General features: G+C 38.9%; 1 protein-coding gene and 1 long non-coding RNA gene across 2 annotated transcripts; one reads left to right on the top strand and one right to left on the bottom strand.

Moving 5' to 3' along the window:
* Positions 1-2,256: 2,256 nt before the first annotated feature.
* Positions 2,257-5,393, top strand: LOC104246266 (seed biotin-containing protein SBP65-like). The gene is made up of 3 exons (XM_009802042.2): positions 2,257-2,719; positions 3,576-4,295; positions 5,176-5,393. The coding sequence occupies exons 1-3, from the start codon at positions 2,257-2,259 to the stop codon at positions 5,391-5,393; spliced, it is 1,401 nt and encodes a 466-aa protein (XP_009800344.1).
* Positions 5,394-5,913: 520 nt separating this feature from the next.
* On the bottom strand, positions 5,914-6,593 carry LOC104246265 (uncharacterized). Its single transcript, XR_715918.2, has 2 exons — positions 6,374-6,593; positions 5,914-6,267 (listed from the first exon to the last, which is right to left on the bottom strand). It is a non-coding gene; the product is annotated as an uncharacterized lncRNA (long non-coding RNA).
* Positions 6,594-17,994: the final 11,401 nt, after the last annotated feature.

The following is a 17,994-nucleotide window of genomic DNA, read 5'->3' as shown; positions in this document are numbered from 1 at the left end:
GTGTACGCAGACCTTACCCCAACCCTGGGGTAGAGAGGCTGTTTTCAAATAGACCCCCGACATCCTTCCCTCCAAGAACTTCCCACCTTGCTCTTGGGGAGACTCGAACTCACAACCTCTTGGTTGGAAGTGGAGGTTGCTTACCATAAGAGCAACCCCTCTTGTCTGGGACTTAGTCATTTTGGCTCATTTATTTCCATTGTTGGGCGATTTTTGGAGCTTCTTGAGAGGGGTTTTCACCTAGTACTTGAAGGTAAGTGATTTCTAACAATTTTGAGTTAAATACATAGATTAAGGGTAGTAAATTAGTGAAAATTATGGGTTTAGGTGAAAACCTAGGTTTTTGATAAAAATGAAATTTAACCACGAAATTTGTTATGGAATTTAGTAAAAATCATATATTTGAGTTCATAAGGTATGGGTAACAACTTTCTTCAAAAATTTCCGGAATTCGGGCATGTAGGCTCGGGGGTGAGTTTTAGGATTTTTGCAAATAGACTTGGGAAATCACTTTGATAGTTAGGTTATGAACTTTTAAGCAAGTATTAATTATTTTATATAACATTTGACTAGTTTCAAGTCGTTTGGCTCCAAATTGAGGGTTTGGACACAAATCTTGGACCGGAAAGTGGGCCTTGAGACGAGGTACGTCTCTTTTCTAATCTTGTAAGAGGGAATTAACCCCATAGGTGAACTTAATTAATATGTGTTGCTATTTGTGGGGGATACGTACGCACAAAGTGACGAAAGTTCATACGTAGCTACTTTTCCTACTCATGTCCTTATAGTGTTAGGCTTACACCATGCTTTTGTGGACAGTGTTATCTGATTTTATTTGTTAATTGTATCAAATGGGGCTAAGTTAAGGATTTTAAGATTTGAAAGGTTTCAAGTTGAATTTCTTTCTTTTAAAAAGAATTGAGGGATGTTATGTTTAACTTGATAAATTATATTTAACCACGTCACAAGCATATTCCGCGAGCGGGGTGACTTTTCCAGTACTCTCATGGGAGCGGGCAGTTCACCTCGCAGGTTATTTGATATATCTATGCTTCCGACCGTTCGACCCTCGACAGTGCATAGTATACTTATATTTGTATTTGATCGGGTCATACGTCCTCAGTAAAATCGTGCTTAAAGATATTGGAACCCCTTTTTTATATTTGATATTGTTTCATGGACCGAAAAGGTAAAGGGATTAGATAAGAGAAATGACTCGGTTCTTACTTGAAATGAAAGGATTGTTTACTTATTCTCCTGCTCTGAGTTCTATTATCATTTTATATGTCATGTTTGAATAGAACTTCATATTATTATATTGTTGGCCCACAGTAAGTGTCGAAGTCGGTCCCTCGTCGCTACTTTTTCGAGGTTAGACTAGATACTTACTGGGTACATGTTGTTTTATATACTCACGCTACACTTCTACACTTGATGTGCAGGATGTGAGGCATGTGCATCTGATTATCAGTCTGGTGTGCATGCTTGACTTCTGGTTCGAGACTACATGGTGAGCTGCCTTTCCGAGCCGTTCAGCAGCAGCCGAAGTCTCTCTTTTGATTTATTTTCTGTCTATTCTATTTCAGACAATAGAGTAGAATTATTTTGTATAATTTACTAGTAGCTCATATACTTGTAACACCAGACCTTGGCACACACACTAGTGGACTCATAATTTTGGATTCATTGTATGATTTCGATTTGTACTCAGTTGCTTCCGTTTAAGTATTTTATATTTGTCATTTTGTAAATCTTTTAAAATGAGAAAAGTCATTTACTTGGTAAACTTATTTAAAATGGGAAGTTACTAGATTGTAAGGTGTTAGTTTGCCTAGCAATGATGTTGGGCGTCGTGATGCGCCATCACAATTTATAATAGAATTGGATCGTGACATGTATCGAGGATCATCAAAATAAGCAAAAATCAAATTAACGTAATCCTCCCGGTTTGAGTGTTCTTGAGTATTACTTTGTCTTAAGAGTTGTTTCATGACACATTGTCAATTAGCTTATGGAGTAACAACGAACAGCAAGACACGTTAGCATTGAGTTGCTGACTAATGCAGTTTGGCTATTTCCTCCTCTCACCACGTTATAAAAAAAAGAAGTCATCACTCGCCACTTGTCCTGGAATACCAACCGACCATATTCGAATATTAACCTCTTAATTGCTTCTTCCATTTTATATACATGGTCGTTTCTCTTTTCAAGAATACAAAAAGAAAACTGAATTAGAGCAGTAAGTATTTCGTAACAATGGCTTCAGAGAAAGCAAGAAGAGATATTCATATCAAAGGTGTTGCTATTGGTCCTCGACATGAGGGCCAAAGCCTTACGCTTCATTCTCAACCTGCTAAAGTTGGAGGGCTCGAGTTCTCCAGTGGGGGAATGCAACAAGAGCAAATGCAAAAGCAAGAGGGTACAGAGGAGAGAAAAGCTCCATCTTTGGAGGAAATTGCACAGCAGAGGGCAACTGCACAACAGAATTCAATGGATGCGTTGACAGCTGCTGAAGAGCGGTATCAAAAGGCTAAGGAATTGGGGGCGTCTGCATTGCATGATGCGAAAGAATCGGCGAGTCATGGGCTTGGCGCTGCTGGTTATTATGCTACGGCGAAAGGTGTACAAGCCAAAGATAGTGTTACTCATGGTGTTCAAATTGGACCTGAGTATGTTGCTGACAAGGCTGGAGCTGCCAAGGACACCACCCTTGACAAAGGTCAGCAACCCAATATCAATTGAATTCACTAGTCTTAATAGGGATATGTGAACAGTCACTAATTTTCTTTTAACAAATGTTAAAGTTCTCACTTAAGAGTACAATGAATTAGTATTAGGAAACTTAAGGGTCGTTTGGTTGGTGGGATGGATGAGATAGACAAGGATATGGCATGGGATAGCTGATCCCTCCATTAGTATAAAATAATTTTTGGGACTAATTAGATACCCATGGCTAAACGCGAATCGTCCCGCATTTCACATTTTATTCCGAGATTGTTATCCATTATTCCCAACCAAACGGTTCCTTAAAGTTTAAATTTTATCAAATTTAAAACTTGGATTGATGCTGCAATTGCATTTTAGCAAATATTAAGTCTTGGATTGATGTTGCTTTGAAATTGAAGTCTAATATTTGCACATAGATACATAGGTGAAAGAAAACTCAATAACATACATTATTTAAGTGCTTATTGCTTGCCAAAAATAAATAAGTCCCTGTTTTCTGTGGTTTTCCCGGTTTTACGTGGTTTTCCTATGTTACAACTTCCATACCAATTCTGCACCATAAGTTCAAAAGTACAAGTATAAATTTAGTCCAATATTGGAAATGGGCCATATGGATATATATATTTGTCAAAAAATACAAATGACATTCTAGATCCATAAGTTTGAAAGTACAAGTATAATGAGTAACATTCTGGACCCATACTTGTTCAAAAATACAGGTATAAATAGTTGCAGGGCGCTGGTGCGTCAATACAAAGAACCTTAGAGTTAAAAATTTATCAAAATTAATCATTTGATCCGCCTTTGCTTGCACTGCAACCAAAGATATCCTACTCTTTCAAGTGCAGGTGCACAAGCCAAAGACACTATTGTGCATGGTGTTCAAATTGGATCCGAGTACGTCGCGGACAAGGCTGGAGCTGCCAAGGACACTGTTCTTGAGAAAAGTCAGCAAGCTTATGCTGCAACTGCAGATACCCTTACAAGTGCAGGACAAACTGCTGTGGAATCAGCACAGAAGGCAAAAGATTACACCCTGCAAAAAGCAGGGGAGACAAAAGATTATGCTGCCGAAAAAATCAGTACTGCAGCTCAGTCAACAACTAATTATGCTGGCGAAAAGGCTACACAAGCCAAACAGACTGCAGCAGAACTAAGTAAGACGGCTGCAGAGAAGACCAAGAATGCAGCAAGTTATGTTGGCCAGAAAGGTGTCGAAGCTAAAAACGCTACAGTGGAAACAGGAAAAAGCGCGGTAGGATATGCAGGGGAAGTAGCTGAAACTGCGAAGGATGAAACAGAAATTGCTGGTTTAGGGGCTGCACATTATACTGCTAAAGCAGCTGCAGAGGCAACCAAAGCCACGGCTGGTGTTGTTTCTAGGGCTGCAGGGTATGCAGGAGAGAAGGCGGTCGCGGCGAAGGATGTGGTAGCTGATGCTGGAAAGAGCGCCGTGGGATATGCAGGGGATAAATTAGCTGCTGCTATAGATTATGTAGTTTCAGCTGAAGAAAGTGCAGTAGATTATACAGCTAGAAAGAAAGTAGAAGCTGAGAAACAATTAGAAGGTAATTCCAAGGTAAATATGAGGATAATAGCTACTACTACGTCTTTTTTTATGGTACACTGACGTCAATTAGTCATGATCATTTTAGCTGAACTAATGCAAAGAGGATTATCCTTTTGACATAGTTATATATATTACTTCCCCGTTTCAATTTATGTGAACCTATTTCCTTTTTAGTCCGTGCCAAAAAGAGTGACATCTTTCCCTATTTGGAAACAATTTACCTTTATGCAATGATTTATAGCCACATAAAATATATATGCTTCATTTTACACCACAAGTTCAGAAGTCTTCCCTCTACTCTTAAACTCCGTGCTCAATCAAATGAGTTCACATAAATTGAAACGGAGGGAGTAGATTTTAGACAAGAGGGGTTGCTCTGATGGTAAGCAACCTCCACGTCCAACCAAGAGGTTGTGAGTTCGAGTCACCCCAAGAACAAGTGTTTTTGGAGGTCTGTGGGGAGTTCTTGGAGGGAAGGATGCCGAATTTCTATTTGGAAACAGCCTCTCTCTACCCCAGGGTAGGGGTAAGGTCTGCATATACACTACCCTCCACAGACCCCACTAGTGGGATTATACTGGGTTGTTGTTGTTTATATATTAGATTTTATGTTTTGCTTATATTGTATTAAGCCTGTGTGAAGCCTCTCTACCTTATCATAGGTAGGGGTAAGTTTTGCGGACATATTACTCTCCTTTGACCCCACTTGTGGGATTACACTGCGTTGTTGTTACTTTATACTGTGCGTTACTGACTAGTTTTAAACCACGTCTGTTGTTGTTGTTGCTTTATACTGTATTAAACGCACAGTTTCAAGACTGACTAGTTTTAAGGGCCAAAAAGTGATAGCTGATTTTCTTGTTAAATATGTGCACAAGGAGAAAGCGAAGGCGGAGTCATTAGTGTGGAAAAGCGCGAAGTAAAGGAGAGGGGAGAAGAGAGCAAGCAAGTGCAGCAGCAGGGAGGAGGGGTGCTACAAGCTATTGGGGAAACTATAGCTGAAATAGGGAAGACTGCCAAAGATTTTGTTGCTGGCAGTGGCCAGTTTGAGGGGAGTGAACCAGTGGGAATAGAGAAGAGAAGTCAATCACAATGAAATGGCTGAGTTGGCGCATGCTTTTGGTTTAAGTGTTTCCAGTCCTTTTTGAGAAGGTTGTCTGGTTAGGGGAATGCTTCATAATAGTTATAAAAGGGTCATAAGTACATACATATTTTGTTGTTACAAGTGCAATTTCTGTATGAGTCCTGATTGTGCAACTTCTTTTGTTATTAGTGAAAACTTTTGCAAGTGTGTGATATATTCTTTAAGTTGATCGTAGACACACAAATCTGCAACAAAATTGGAAAGCAATATATTTGTCCAGCATCCTATCGGTACAATCCAAGATAATCTTTAACTTTATGATATGTAATGTATATACATCTTAAACTCAAAAAATATCATATCCATCAAATTCAGAGTAACGTAGATATGCATTACACAGCGAAAAGAGGAGGAGGTCCAAATTTGCTCTTGAGCAATTTTCTCATCCGTTTAACTTATAGTTCATTCATATTCTTGTCTTCATCAATTTTTTTTCTTCATATTTTTCCTTGTCATTGATAGAGTTCCAATATAAAACAAGCAGATCCCATGAGTTCGAATTTGTCGACTTTCGACAATGATACAAAATTACCCTCATGTTACAGCTCATTAGAGATCAAGAGTAAAAATAAGACTCTATCCTAATAACGAAGTAATATTAAATCAAAAGTGTAAAAGAGGGCAAAAGTTATTCAATTCCGAACAATACATACAACAACAAATTTAACCCTTTCTCAAAGTATAAAAGTAGAGCAAAGTGATGGAAAGAGTCTGTCAAAAAGGGATCTTATCAGCAAACCACTTCATGACACGAATAGGAGCCTTAATCAACGCCAGCCCAAATTCAACCAACACTGTCACACATATGCAACATGGACACGTCGACCTATACACATACACACATATATAGTCAAAAAATAATTCATAAACAATTACCTGAAATGAAAATTAAATAGAAAAAAAAAAAGAAGGAAAAAGAGCTAATAAAAAACCCGATAATCCAGATGAAGACGCCGACTATGGTGATAAGCAGGGAAATGAGAGCAAAAGGGAGGCCTAACAAAAAGGCCAAAGGTCTGCAACTGCAATCAATTCCTGGACACATTCTTCTTTTCAATCCAACCTTATAATTTCTATTTCTGCTTCCCCTCTTTTATACTCTCCATCTAGTCTTTTTCACTTGGAGTAAAAAAGCAAGTGAAAAATCATAGCACCTGAAATGGACTAAGGATCAGATCCTCTATATTAAAAAACCTCCACTTTGTGTCCCAGTAGAATTAGATTCTGATCTCTGTGCTGTTTCGATTGAATTATATTATCTATGTTTTACAAGTCCCTTTTTGGATGAGTGATCATTGGTACGAATCTGGTTCTAATTTAAAGTCGAACATGTGTTGCATGACTTCGGGGTTTGGGGGGGAGGACTTATTAGTTTAACTGAACATATAATTGTGACATATAATATAAATTTATACGTAAGAATCTACTAAAATCTCGACAAGTATTAGATTTGAACCCAATAATTTTAAATAGTGTATTGAGGTCAATGTTTAAAATCTTAAAAGTTAAACTCACTAAATTTAAATCCCAAATCTACCTCTGCGTGACTCTAAGACAATATTTTATAAACAAAGACTTGCTTTTATTCATGAAGAGTGAGTAGAAAGATTGTCGTTGATTAGATTGTAACCAAGAATATGAGTTTCCCACTTCATTTGAGAGACATCTGCATCTTTGTTTATTTAAAAGATGAATCAAACGATTCGAGTCATGACATCAGGACCCTCTACGTCACTAACAATGAGCGCGGTTCATAGGCTAACATATACGAATAAAGGGTAGCGCGGTTCACGAAGAAAAGCAGCACTCAGAGGCGGAGTCAGGATTTAAAATTTATGGGTTCAAAATTCTAAATCGTTTAAGTTAGTGGGTTCTAAATTAAAAATTTGTACATATTCAATAGATCTCTTAAGACAAATATAAGGTTTGAACAAAAACTATTGGGTTCGGCCGAACCCGTAACTCGTATGCTAGTTCCGCCCCGGGCAGCATCCAAAGGAATGTAATGTAGACAGCTAACAAAAAAGGAATATTAAGAGTATTGGTGGATAGAGCTATCCAATACCTATACTGATGAGAGATAACATGTAACTTGTGAGAATTAGTCAACTGTGCGCAAGCGGTCTCGAAATAATAAGTAGTAATAGGCAAATTTATCAAAGAAAATGAGAAAGAAAAAGAAAGAAAAAACTTCCTTTTATTCGAGAATAATACATCCTTGCCATAATTGTTAACACATCAAGATTCAGATTCCATGCCTAAAGAGAACTTACCACATCGGTCAATACTTGAGGTTTGTGCAAGGAATACACAGAAGTGATTTACTAACAATCACTTTTAATTTATGTGATATAGCGCTTTGAAATTTGTGGCCTTAAATATGATATAATATATTTGTTACTATAAAAGTTTCTCATCAGAGCTAAATTGGTAAGTTTAAATGAAGGTTCCCCAAAAAAATGGCCGTTGTGAAATACTAAACCAAATATAAAAATATTATTCTTTTAGGAATAGATTAATAAGAAAATAATATCGCAGGGAGTACTTTATAGACATATCAAGTTCAAAAATTCATAAACGCGAAATAAACACACTACAAAACAATACCATTTATATATGTTATTTTTCTTTAGGCAAAACACGTAGTTTACCCATTAACGTTGCAACAAAATCTCTATTGCACACCTTTCGTTCACCATTTTTTTACATTCCCAATCTTTTAAAAATGTGTCTAAGACACACCATTTCTGATCAAGTGTCACTTGCATGTTTACACACAAAACGCGCGAGAAGTTTATAAAAAAATCCCATATTTTTGTCCCCCCACCCTCTTGTATTCTTCCTCAGAACCTCCCCCCTCCCCCCTCCCCCCAATCTTCTTCCCCATATAGAATTTTTCAAAGAACATAAAATTTCAAATATGAAAATTGAGTGTTTTTTGTTGGTTTATCGTTTAAATATTGTGAAAATCATAAATTGTGATAGATTTAAAAGCTTTAACAATAGTTTGAATGTTTGGTGAAAAATTCTAGAATCTATCATTATTGGGGTACAAAAAGCTTGAAAATTCAATAGGGCCTTGTTAATTATTGGGTTGTCGTACTCAATTTATTGCTCGATTTTGTTGACTAGTTGTTTAAATATTGTGGTTGGATTTTGGTATTGTTGGAAACATTCTAACAAACAACCATAGTAGCAACAATGGTGCTTAAGATAGAAAGGTAAGAAGATGATGTTTAATTGTAGTTTCAATTGTTTTTTTCCCTAAGTCAATAACACATGTCACATTCCTATTAGGCTTTGACTTTTACGTTATCCGAAAAATTGATCAAATACCAAAATGATATGTTTTAGACACACTTTTAAAAATTGGGGGAGTAATAGATTTTCCATGAATGGTGTGTAACATGAGTATTGCTGCAAGGTCGACATGTAAACTATGTAAGTTTTCTTTTCTTTATGTTCTAATTTAATATGGTGGTCGCATCGACTTGGTCATTGCAGAATAAACACACACATTCAGGTGGCACGTGTCTAAGAGATGCAGCGTTTGAAAATGGATCAAGTTCATTTACTCGGATAGGTAAATGGGCCAGACTAACGCTCTTGGTCCGAGCCCATATTCATTCCATTAAACATGATACATGCGCAACTGTGTTACTAAATTATTGAACATGACCAAAGCGGGATGTAATATGTTTTCCAGGGATTCAGCCGACCTATATATATATAGACAATAACTTAAGACAATATTGAATTCTAGATTCATAATTTCATAAGTATAATAGTTTAATGATAAGATTATCAGATCAAACCCATTAACTTTAAATTCCGAATTCTAAACATGACATCTAACATTCTTTAGAGTTCTATTGAAAGATTTAGAGCCAACGTGATTATCTGAATAATCCTTTGACATAAATTGAATTTATGTATCGATCTTTATGTCTTCTAATGGCATATTTCTCTTTGTTATTTGATTTATCGTTACAATATTTGTTTTTCAGATTCTGCATCTCACCTATGACTGCAATCCTAACAAATAGTTAACCCCAGAAATATAGTGGGCATGCAATTGAAGAAGATGCATTCTAGTAAAAGTATAAAAGTAGGGGCGACCCTTCCATAAAGCAAGTAAAGCAATTGCTTTAGGATCCATATTTATGGGGGCCCCATTTTTGTTACACCAAATAGGCTATGTATAAGTTTTAAAACCAGGCTATGTGTGAAAGTATAGGGGGGGGGGTGAATTGTATATTTTTAAACTTAATCTCTATTAGTTGACTTGTTTGTCAATTAGTCGACTAGATGCAACAACCCAATAGTTATAATAGCAGAATGTAAAATACATAAAGTAAGTGCAGGAATTAAAGACACCCAAATTTTATACTGGTTCAGATTCAATGTGAATCCTAGTCCAGTCACCTTGGGTTGCAAGGGAGTTCTCTTTAGTAAATGCGTTTCTCCGAGTACAATGGAAATGACGTGATAGCTCAGTTCCTATAACACTCGTCTCTTTTGATACAATGTCTCACCAGTGTTGTACTCTCCTTTTTCTCTGACTTGTTACACAATAGATCTTAGAGAACTACAATATTTGTTTGTAGTAGAATAAAGAGAGGATTTTTGGTTCGATCAAACTATATTTGTCTAAGGGTTGATGCTGAGTATAAATACTTTGGTGAAGACCGTTTGCTGACGAGACTTGACAACCCAAGAGATCTGATCCTTGGAAAGAGATTGATTCTTTCCAAGAATAAGATTGCTTGTCGTTGCTCTTTCTTTGATGAGAGGAAATTGATAGCTTTCCTTCTATAGTTGTTAATGATGAGGATTTACTCCTTGATTGTTGGTCCTTCCGAAATTAGCCGCTCAACTACTCTTCTCATAGAATCTTCGATGCTTTTTGACTGCTTCAATCTTCTGGATTTGAATATCTTGTCCTTGATTAATGCCTTAAGTTTAGGCTTGCTTGATTCTTTCCATCACAGTTGTCCGTAATCTTTGCTGATTGATTTCTTTCTTTAAGCATCCAGATTTGTTGACTGATTCATAATCTTTGCTAATTGATTTCTTTCCTTAAGCATCCAGAATCAATCTTGTAGTAGCTCATTGATTCCTTGTTCTTCTGTAATTAATTTCCTGCACAGATGTATTATTTGCATTATTAAAATTAGATCTAACAATCTCCCTTTTTTGATGATGACAAAATAATATATATGTATAAACACCAGTTGACTTCCTTGTGTTTTACTCCCCTCAATGTATGCAGTTGACAAGTTCATGGTACTCCCCCTCAGTTCATGCAGTTGACTAGTCCATGGTTGGAGTCGACTCCTGCCATAGATGATGATGCTACTTTTGCCACACAGTCAACTATACCTGTACAGATAACATATACTCTTCTCCCCCTTTTTGGCATCAGCAAAGAGGGAACAAACCAAGAGCTAAAAAGAATATATATAGCATTAAACTATAGAGTTATAGTCCAAAAAAAAAGAAAAACAAAAATTACCCAATGGCTGAGATAATAGCCCAAAAAAGCATAGCAAAAAAATTGTCTTAAGAAACCACATTAATGACGCAGAAAATAAGTAAGAGTGTTGCAGATGACCTCCTTCAATTGTTCAAAGATAGCATTGGCTGAGATTCTCACTTCATCCAACCTGTCATGAATCTCCTTGAAAGCTTTGACAACATTCTCCCTAACTCTAAGAACAACAACTCGAATTTTTACACATCAGACCCTGTTTCCTTGGAGATGGCATGAATATCACCAACAGTAGACTGAGTGGCTGTGAGGAGATTTTTGATTTCAGAGAGTTGGGTGTCAATGCCACAAAGCTTTTCACCAAGGTCAGGATCACCAGGGCTGGTATGAGAGGCAGAGGGTTTAGGTTTGGGCTCTATAAGCATGCTTTGTTTCACCTTCGTGCTTCTTAACCTAGAAGCCCTTCACACTCACATATCACATACTTGCAAAGTCCCTAGAGTTGTAAGACTTTGAAACAATGATGAGGGGATAGTTGGACAGGGAAATTTAACGAACTTCCAGAATGTGAGTGATGGCCATGCCATAGGGTAGACTGGTGGGATCTTCAGCACTTTCAATCATGAAATTAATGACCCAGGATGATAACTTAATTTTGAGTTTTGTCACAAGGTAGTATACTAAGAAAGTATCTCTTTGAGAGAAGGTTGAAAAGGAACCAGTGCGAGGAAGCAGAGTAGTTGCTACAATGTGGGCCAGAACTCGAGTTTCGAAACTAACATCACTGGGACCTAACTGGTTGGGAAGGGAGTCAGAGGGACACTCAATAATATACTATTTGTGTTGGTCAAAAGAAATTTCAAAATCATCGGGCTAGGTGTTTTTGAAAAGCATAGGAAAACCAGAACATCGACACTGAAAGAGCGAATCAAACAGGGCACAAACAAGAACAATGTGCTTACCTAACACTAAGTATTCCAACCTGTTAGGTTTACTAGAATGTAGATTAGCATAAAACATCTTTACTAGGGGTTCATAGACCTTAGACGGAGGAATAAAGAGGAACTTAGCCCACCCTTGATGAACAAAAAAGGTTTTTGACCTTACAATTTAGGGCTTCCATGTCGTCAAGGTCGACTACCCTTCCATGAGCAATGGGCTTGTCCTTCAGAGCAATAAAGAAATACCTATTTGGAGAATCCTAAAAATTTAGGTCAGATTCTAGAGAGCCAAAAAGATCAATCTTGGATTTCTTTGGGGTAGAGGAAACAGAGGGGTCTTCTATGGGTCATTTTCCTAGGGCTTTTTCTCCTATGTTTTGAGAGTGATCAGAGAAATCTCCCTGAGAAGAGGCGAAACCCTCAGAGTGGTCGGACCCTAGGTCTACTTGTTCTGGGGGCATAGAAGTGGTTTTTTCTTTGGAGCGGGTACTTTTTCTGGTAGAAGTAGAGGGATTCCTGGGTTGTTTGGCCATTGAAGGAAGGTGGTTTGATCGGAGCTTCAGAGAAGGGTTTCTAGATGATAGAGATGAAAGTGACTGAAAAGGGGTTCTCTGCCTTAAGAAGAGAAACTTCTGATGGTTGAGTACAGAAAAGGAAAAGGCGTTAGTTGAAGGGACGCAATGATTGGCTTTGCAACTTTGAACGACGAACTGATGTGAAAGAAGAAAAAAAGAGAGGGAAAAACGGAGGCGTAATTAATGCATGAGTAAAGGACAACCATTACACCTGTAAAAGTATCTGCAGTACACATAGGTCCTATAGGTTATTAGTTAAGCAAGTAATACCAAGTAATTTTCTTAAAGCACAAAATCTATCCTCTAATAATGGCTTAGTAAATATATCTACTAACTGATCAGTAGTTCCAATAAAAGATATTTCTATGTCTCCCTTAAGAACATGATCTATAATAAAATGATGCTTGATATCTATATGCGTTGCTCTAGAATGATTGTGACGAACCGGCCGATCGTCTTAAGAATTAACGCCTTGGTGCCCTATTAACTACTTTCCACGTGTTTATTTCTGCTATTTTGATATGCCGGTATGTTCGGTTTGAGTTTCGGAGAGTTTTGGGACAATCTGTCCCTAAATGAGAGCTTAAGTGATGAAAAGTTGACCATAGTCGGAATAGTGTGAAGACGACCTCGGAATGGAATTCCGATGTTTTGTTAGCTCTGTTGGGTGATTTCGGTCTTAGGGGCGTGATCGAATGGTGTTTTGGAGGTCTTCAGATAAATACAAGAAGGGTCTACATAGTCCAATACAGGTCTAAAACAGAGAAAGATAAGATAAGGGAAGAAGCTCTGGGCTGCGAACGCCGGCAGCTACCTAGAGAATCTTTGAATCTGCCCGAGCTGGAAAGATCAACACTTGCTAGCGGGATCAGCAATGCCTGAATCTGCACACAAGGTATAAGAAGTAAAGTGAGTACTCCAAGTCAGTGAGTAATAATCATAAATAAATACTGAAAAGCAAGAAATTATGTAAGGCACGTTATAGGCTATAAGGAAGCAGTAAAAGCCAGTAAAGCAGTGAAGCAGTAAAGATGTGAAACATCATTTCAATTCAGTTCAAACTTCATAAAACATCTTTTTAACAATTAAGCAGGTAAATGATAGAAAAATAAGACAGATAAGCACATAAAGGATTTCCCCTCAGGCACAATGTCAACAATACCAGCCCCTCAGACTATATCTCACATCACAATGGGTACCCGCGCTCACTGGGGGTGTGCAGACTCCTGGAGGGGCCCCTTACAGACCAAATGCACTATCAAGCCATCTCGTGGCATCATCACTAGGCTCTCGGCCTCGTATCAACAAGCTACCTCGCGGCGTACATATCTCGGGCCCTCAGCCTCATAATCATAGTCAGTGTTTCCTCACAACATAGGCCCTCGGCCTTACTCAGTCAAAATACTCACAAGCCACTCGGGCAATAGTAAAACATTATTCTCATCCCAAAATATCATTTATGTGTTAAAATAGAGTAAATATGGCTGGGTTATGAAAACAATGGAATATAGCATGACTGAGTTCAAGTATAAAGTCAAAATAGTAAGGAAATATCAATAAAAATCCCATAAGGGTTCAAATAGTTGGCACGAGGCCCAAATATGGCATTCATCCCAAAACGTGATGTTTACAAATAGGTTTCAGTCAAATACACGGTAAAATAAGCATTCGGGACCTACTAGGTCACAATCCCCAATAGTGCTGATAACGGGGAATTATGATGCATTCTACACTCCTTCATGCTTAAGTTTTGATTAGAAATGTGTACAAAATAGTCCCAAAAGGCTCATAAGTTGTGCTTGATTGCAGGTTTGATCAACAAGGTGACAAGATATCAAAAACCAGCTCAAAAAGAAGTGAAACTTGCACAAGTACCAAAACAAGGCAAAGCTCAGTCAAACAGGGCCAATGCGGCCGCACACCATTCTGTGCGGTCCGCACAAGTGAAGTTTAGAGAGTATGCAACTCAGGAAAAAAGGGGCAATGTGACCGCACTTGATTTTTTGCGGTCCACATTAGAGTCACTGCAGCCACACTCGATTTAGTGCGGTCCGCAGAGGCCAGATTTCAGAGAGTTGCCAGTTGAGGATTGAAGCCCAATGCGGTCCGCGTTCCATTTCATGCGGACCTCACTAGAATCCACTACAGCCGCACTCGATTTTGTGCGGTCCGCATTGCCCAAGTACAGAGAGCTGGATATTCAAGTCAAGAGCCTTAGTGCAGCCGTACGTTATTTTGTGCGGTCTGCACTAGCCCCGCCAGGGTATTTTTGTAGAGACATAGCGAAGGCTTTTGGTTTAGGGTAGGTAATGTTTGGTCTGAATAGGTTCCATCTTCCCTTAAGCACTTCTTTTGTTTCATTTTCGCACAAATTCACTTGACTTTTTGAGTCATTTCACCTCTTTCTAAGGGGTTAGAGAGACACACTATCACTCTTTCTTATACATTTCAAATCTTATCTCCTTTCTCAATTTTCCACAGCCTTCATTCTTTGCTTTTCTTGAATCCCTTTTATTCATTTCTATATTGAATATTCTTTTTGTTTTTTTGCTTTTCTTTTCTTTTTCATTGCCTTTCCTTTTTTTCATTTTGTACCTTTTTACCACTTTGTTGCCATCCCCATCTCTACCCCCAAAATTATATTTTTTCCATGTGCTAAGTAAAGATCGGGTGCCAAGAGAGTGTATCTTTTAGAACGGGTAAAGGCTTGTATCATGGTTCTTGAAGGAAACATGTCTAAGGCTCAAAAGGGTTGACTAGGGATTTTATTATTGTTAGGCTATGGAAGTGTTCAAGCTATCATTTGGATCAAGGAGAGCCTATAATCATGTCTCAAGTCAATATTCACTTAGGATTTCGCCTCAACAAATATTCAGGGCATATTCTAGACCAATGGCTCAGGACATGGACTTGCAATGTAATTTCTCACCACACAAGCTATAGGATCACTAAAGACACAGAGTCGGGTGCCCACAACGACCTTAGATAAGATTTGAGCAAACAATAGTCCTGAAAAACCACTTGATGATTATCGATCAACACAAGAGTCTCAAGGTCATGACTTTTACCATCCTAAACACAACAATTTGTTTTTGACCGTGAGATCAAAGGCAAATATGCTAAGCCCAAGTGAAGCTTTGCTTGAGGCACCCTTACCACAAACTAATAAAAGCAAAAAAAAACGGACTCAAACCCTTAAGAAGGTTGTCACGCCATCCATCATTGTGAAGAGCCACCCGGTTCACACAAACTCTAACTTTGGAAAGAATCGTGGCATTAAGAAAACCAAAGGCTTATTGCAAACGTTCAAAATAAGAAGCTACGAACATATTAATAAGAAGCTACGGAAAAGAAAATGCGGAAAGTAAAATGAATATTTACAAGAGGGGATTTAATCGAATATACAATAGAGGGGATGGATATATACAATGTAACATAAGCTTTATATAGAGACCCAAAGTAAAAAGTACGAAAAATGTAAAGAAGTGCTAAAATTATATACATACCAAAGATAAAAAATAAAGAAAACATAAAATTTATCAAATATATACAATCATCCAAATCAATAAAAGTAGGGACTACCCCCTCAAATGAAAGTTGACATTGTTCTCAATGCCAACTAAACAAAATAAGCACCAAAAATAAAAGGGAAAAGGATATAGAGACTTCCTATGGCCTGTCTGTCTGCATGGGATCCTGAGTGGTCCCTGGGTCCTCAATATGCTCAAGAACCTCATATTGGTTCCCTACGGCCTACTGCTCTGCTGCTGGGACCTGGGCCTGGACCTAGACAGGCTCTTGGGCTACATCCTGTGGCTGACCGGAGGAGGTCTCTGGTGGGTCTGCCAACTGGATTACTGCATCATCTACTCGGGGAATCATCCTCTTCATCTTGGGAGGTCTCTGGGACTACTCTGGATAGGGGTGAGCTACTGGCACAGGGTCCTATAGCAATAAATTCAAAGGCAGATGATCTGCCTTCATCCTGTCATCCTCAACCCTCAACTCCTTCACGGACTCCTTGGAAGCCCGTGTCTTTCTCATCTTCTTGTCCTCCCTAGCAAGCTCCTTGAGAGCTTTTCCGTGAGATTCCATAGCATCCGTAAGAACTTTTTGAGTGTCAAGGATTTTCTTCTGGTTGTCTAGAATATCCTTGAGGGCATCCTCAATAGACTGTGGGACTTGTGGAGGTGTAGGTGTCGATTGAGCTGCTACTGTAGAAGTGAGGACAAACAACTTAGAGGAAGCTGTCTGCGTCTAGTTGTTGATGATAAGAAGAGCCTGGCTCAGAAGGTGTGCAGTCACTAGGTGGGCCGTGGTGGAGGGTATGTCTGGAACTGCTGAAGTGGATGGACCAGGGGGCACGTCTGCTGAGGTGGAAGAAGGCCGAGTAGGAGCCACTACCACTACTGGCTCTTCAGACTGGCCAGTTGGAGTAGTGGTTGTACCCTTGTAGTTCTTGCCTTTTGGGTTGTCATCACCCTGCATGCTGTACCATGAGAACGGGGCCTTTGCTTTCACTTTGATATCAAATGGTTGCTTTTCAACTTTGAGGTCCCTAAAGTACATGGTCAAAAAACTAGGGAAGGGGTAGTTTCTGTCACCTTCACTAACTACCTGTGTAATCACCCAAGACATCACCTTCCCGACATTAATCGGGTACCCTACCATGATTGATGCTACCAATACTGCTTGGTGAAGAGGAAGTGAGTTGTCATGAGTAGTGGGGTCCAATCTTCTACACACGAATGTTTCCCACCCTTTGGCCTCGAAATTCAAACTTTTCCTAGAAATTTTCACTCCCACATTCAACCAATAAGGGGTGGTACTTGGGATTGCCGGATACTGTGCCAACCAAGGATGGACCTCCTCACCTAATTCCATCTTTTCCAAATACAGCGACTCATCCTCCTCATCGAAGCCCAAGTAATCATTTATTGTTTTCCCATCAAACAACACTTTCAAATTGCGCACCTTGGTCACTTTAGTACCCTTCTTGATGTGGGTAGCATTGGTGTAGAATTTCTTGACTAGGTGCTCATTTGCATCCTCACAGTTGTTTAAGAAATACTCCCAGCCCACTCTCTCTCTAAACTGCCTTCTCACATTAGGGCTGTGAGGTAAAAGGTCTTTATCTACAAAACTTCTCTCCGGAATTAATTTCCTCACATGCCACCATTCTCTGAACTTATGATAGTCCACCTCACTTACAAAGCGGTCTTGCCATAAATCTGAGTTTCTAGTTTGTTCTACCCCGCCAAACTGGGGCTCACCTCCTTCTCCTACTACCTCTTCTTCTCCTACTACTCCCTCTCCGGATAATGAAGTTGTGGGAGAGGTGGAGTATTCATCCCAACTGCCTTCAGCTGAGCCCTCAAACGACCCAAAAGATACATTTACTGACGCTTGGATAGTGGGGAAAGGTGGAAGACTATCTCTTAGTCTGTTTCTCTCCGACCAGTCAAGGATATACTCTAGGATTAAGTCTGAAGATATATCCCGGGAGGGCTCGTATTCACTCCCAGACGGGTCAATGGCCCTATCAG

Source organism: Nicotiana sylvestris, chromosome 6, assembly GCF_000393655.2.
Source record: "Nicotiana sylvestris chromosome 6, ASM39365v2, whole genome shotgun sequence".
In the NCBI taxonomy this organism is placed as follows: Eukaryota; Viridiplantae; Streptophyta; class Magnoliopsida; order Solanales; family Solanaceae; genus Nicotiana; species Nicotiana sylvestris.
Note: the sequence above shows the minus strand (reverse complement) of the source record. Positions and strands in the feature narration are given on the sequence as shown.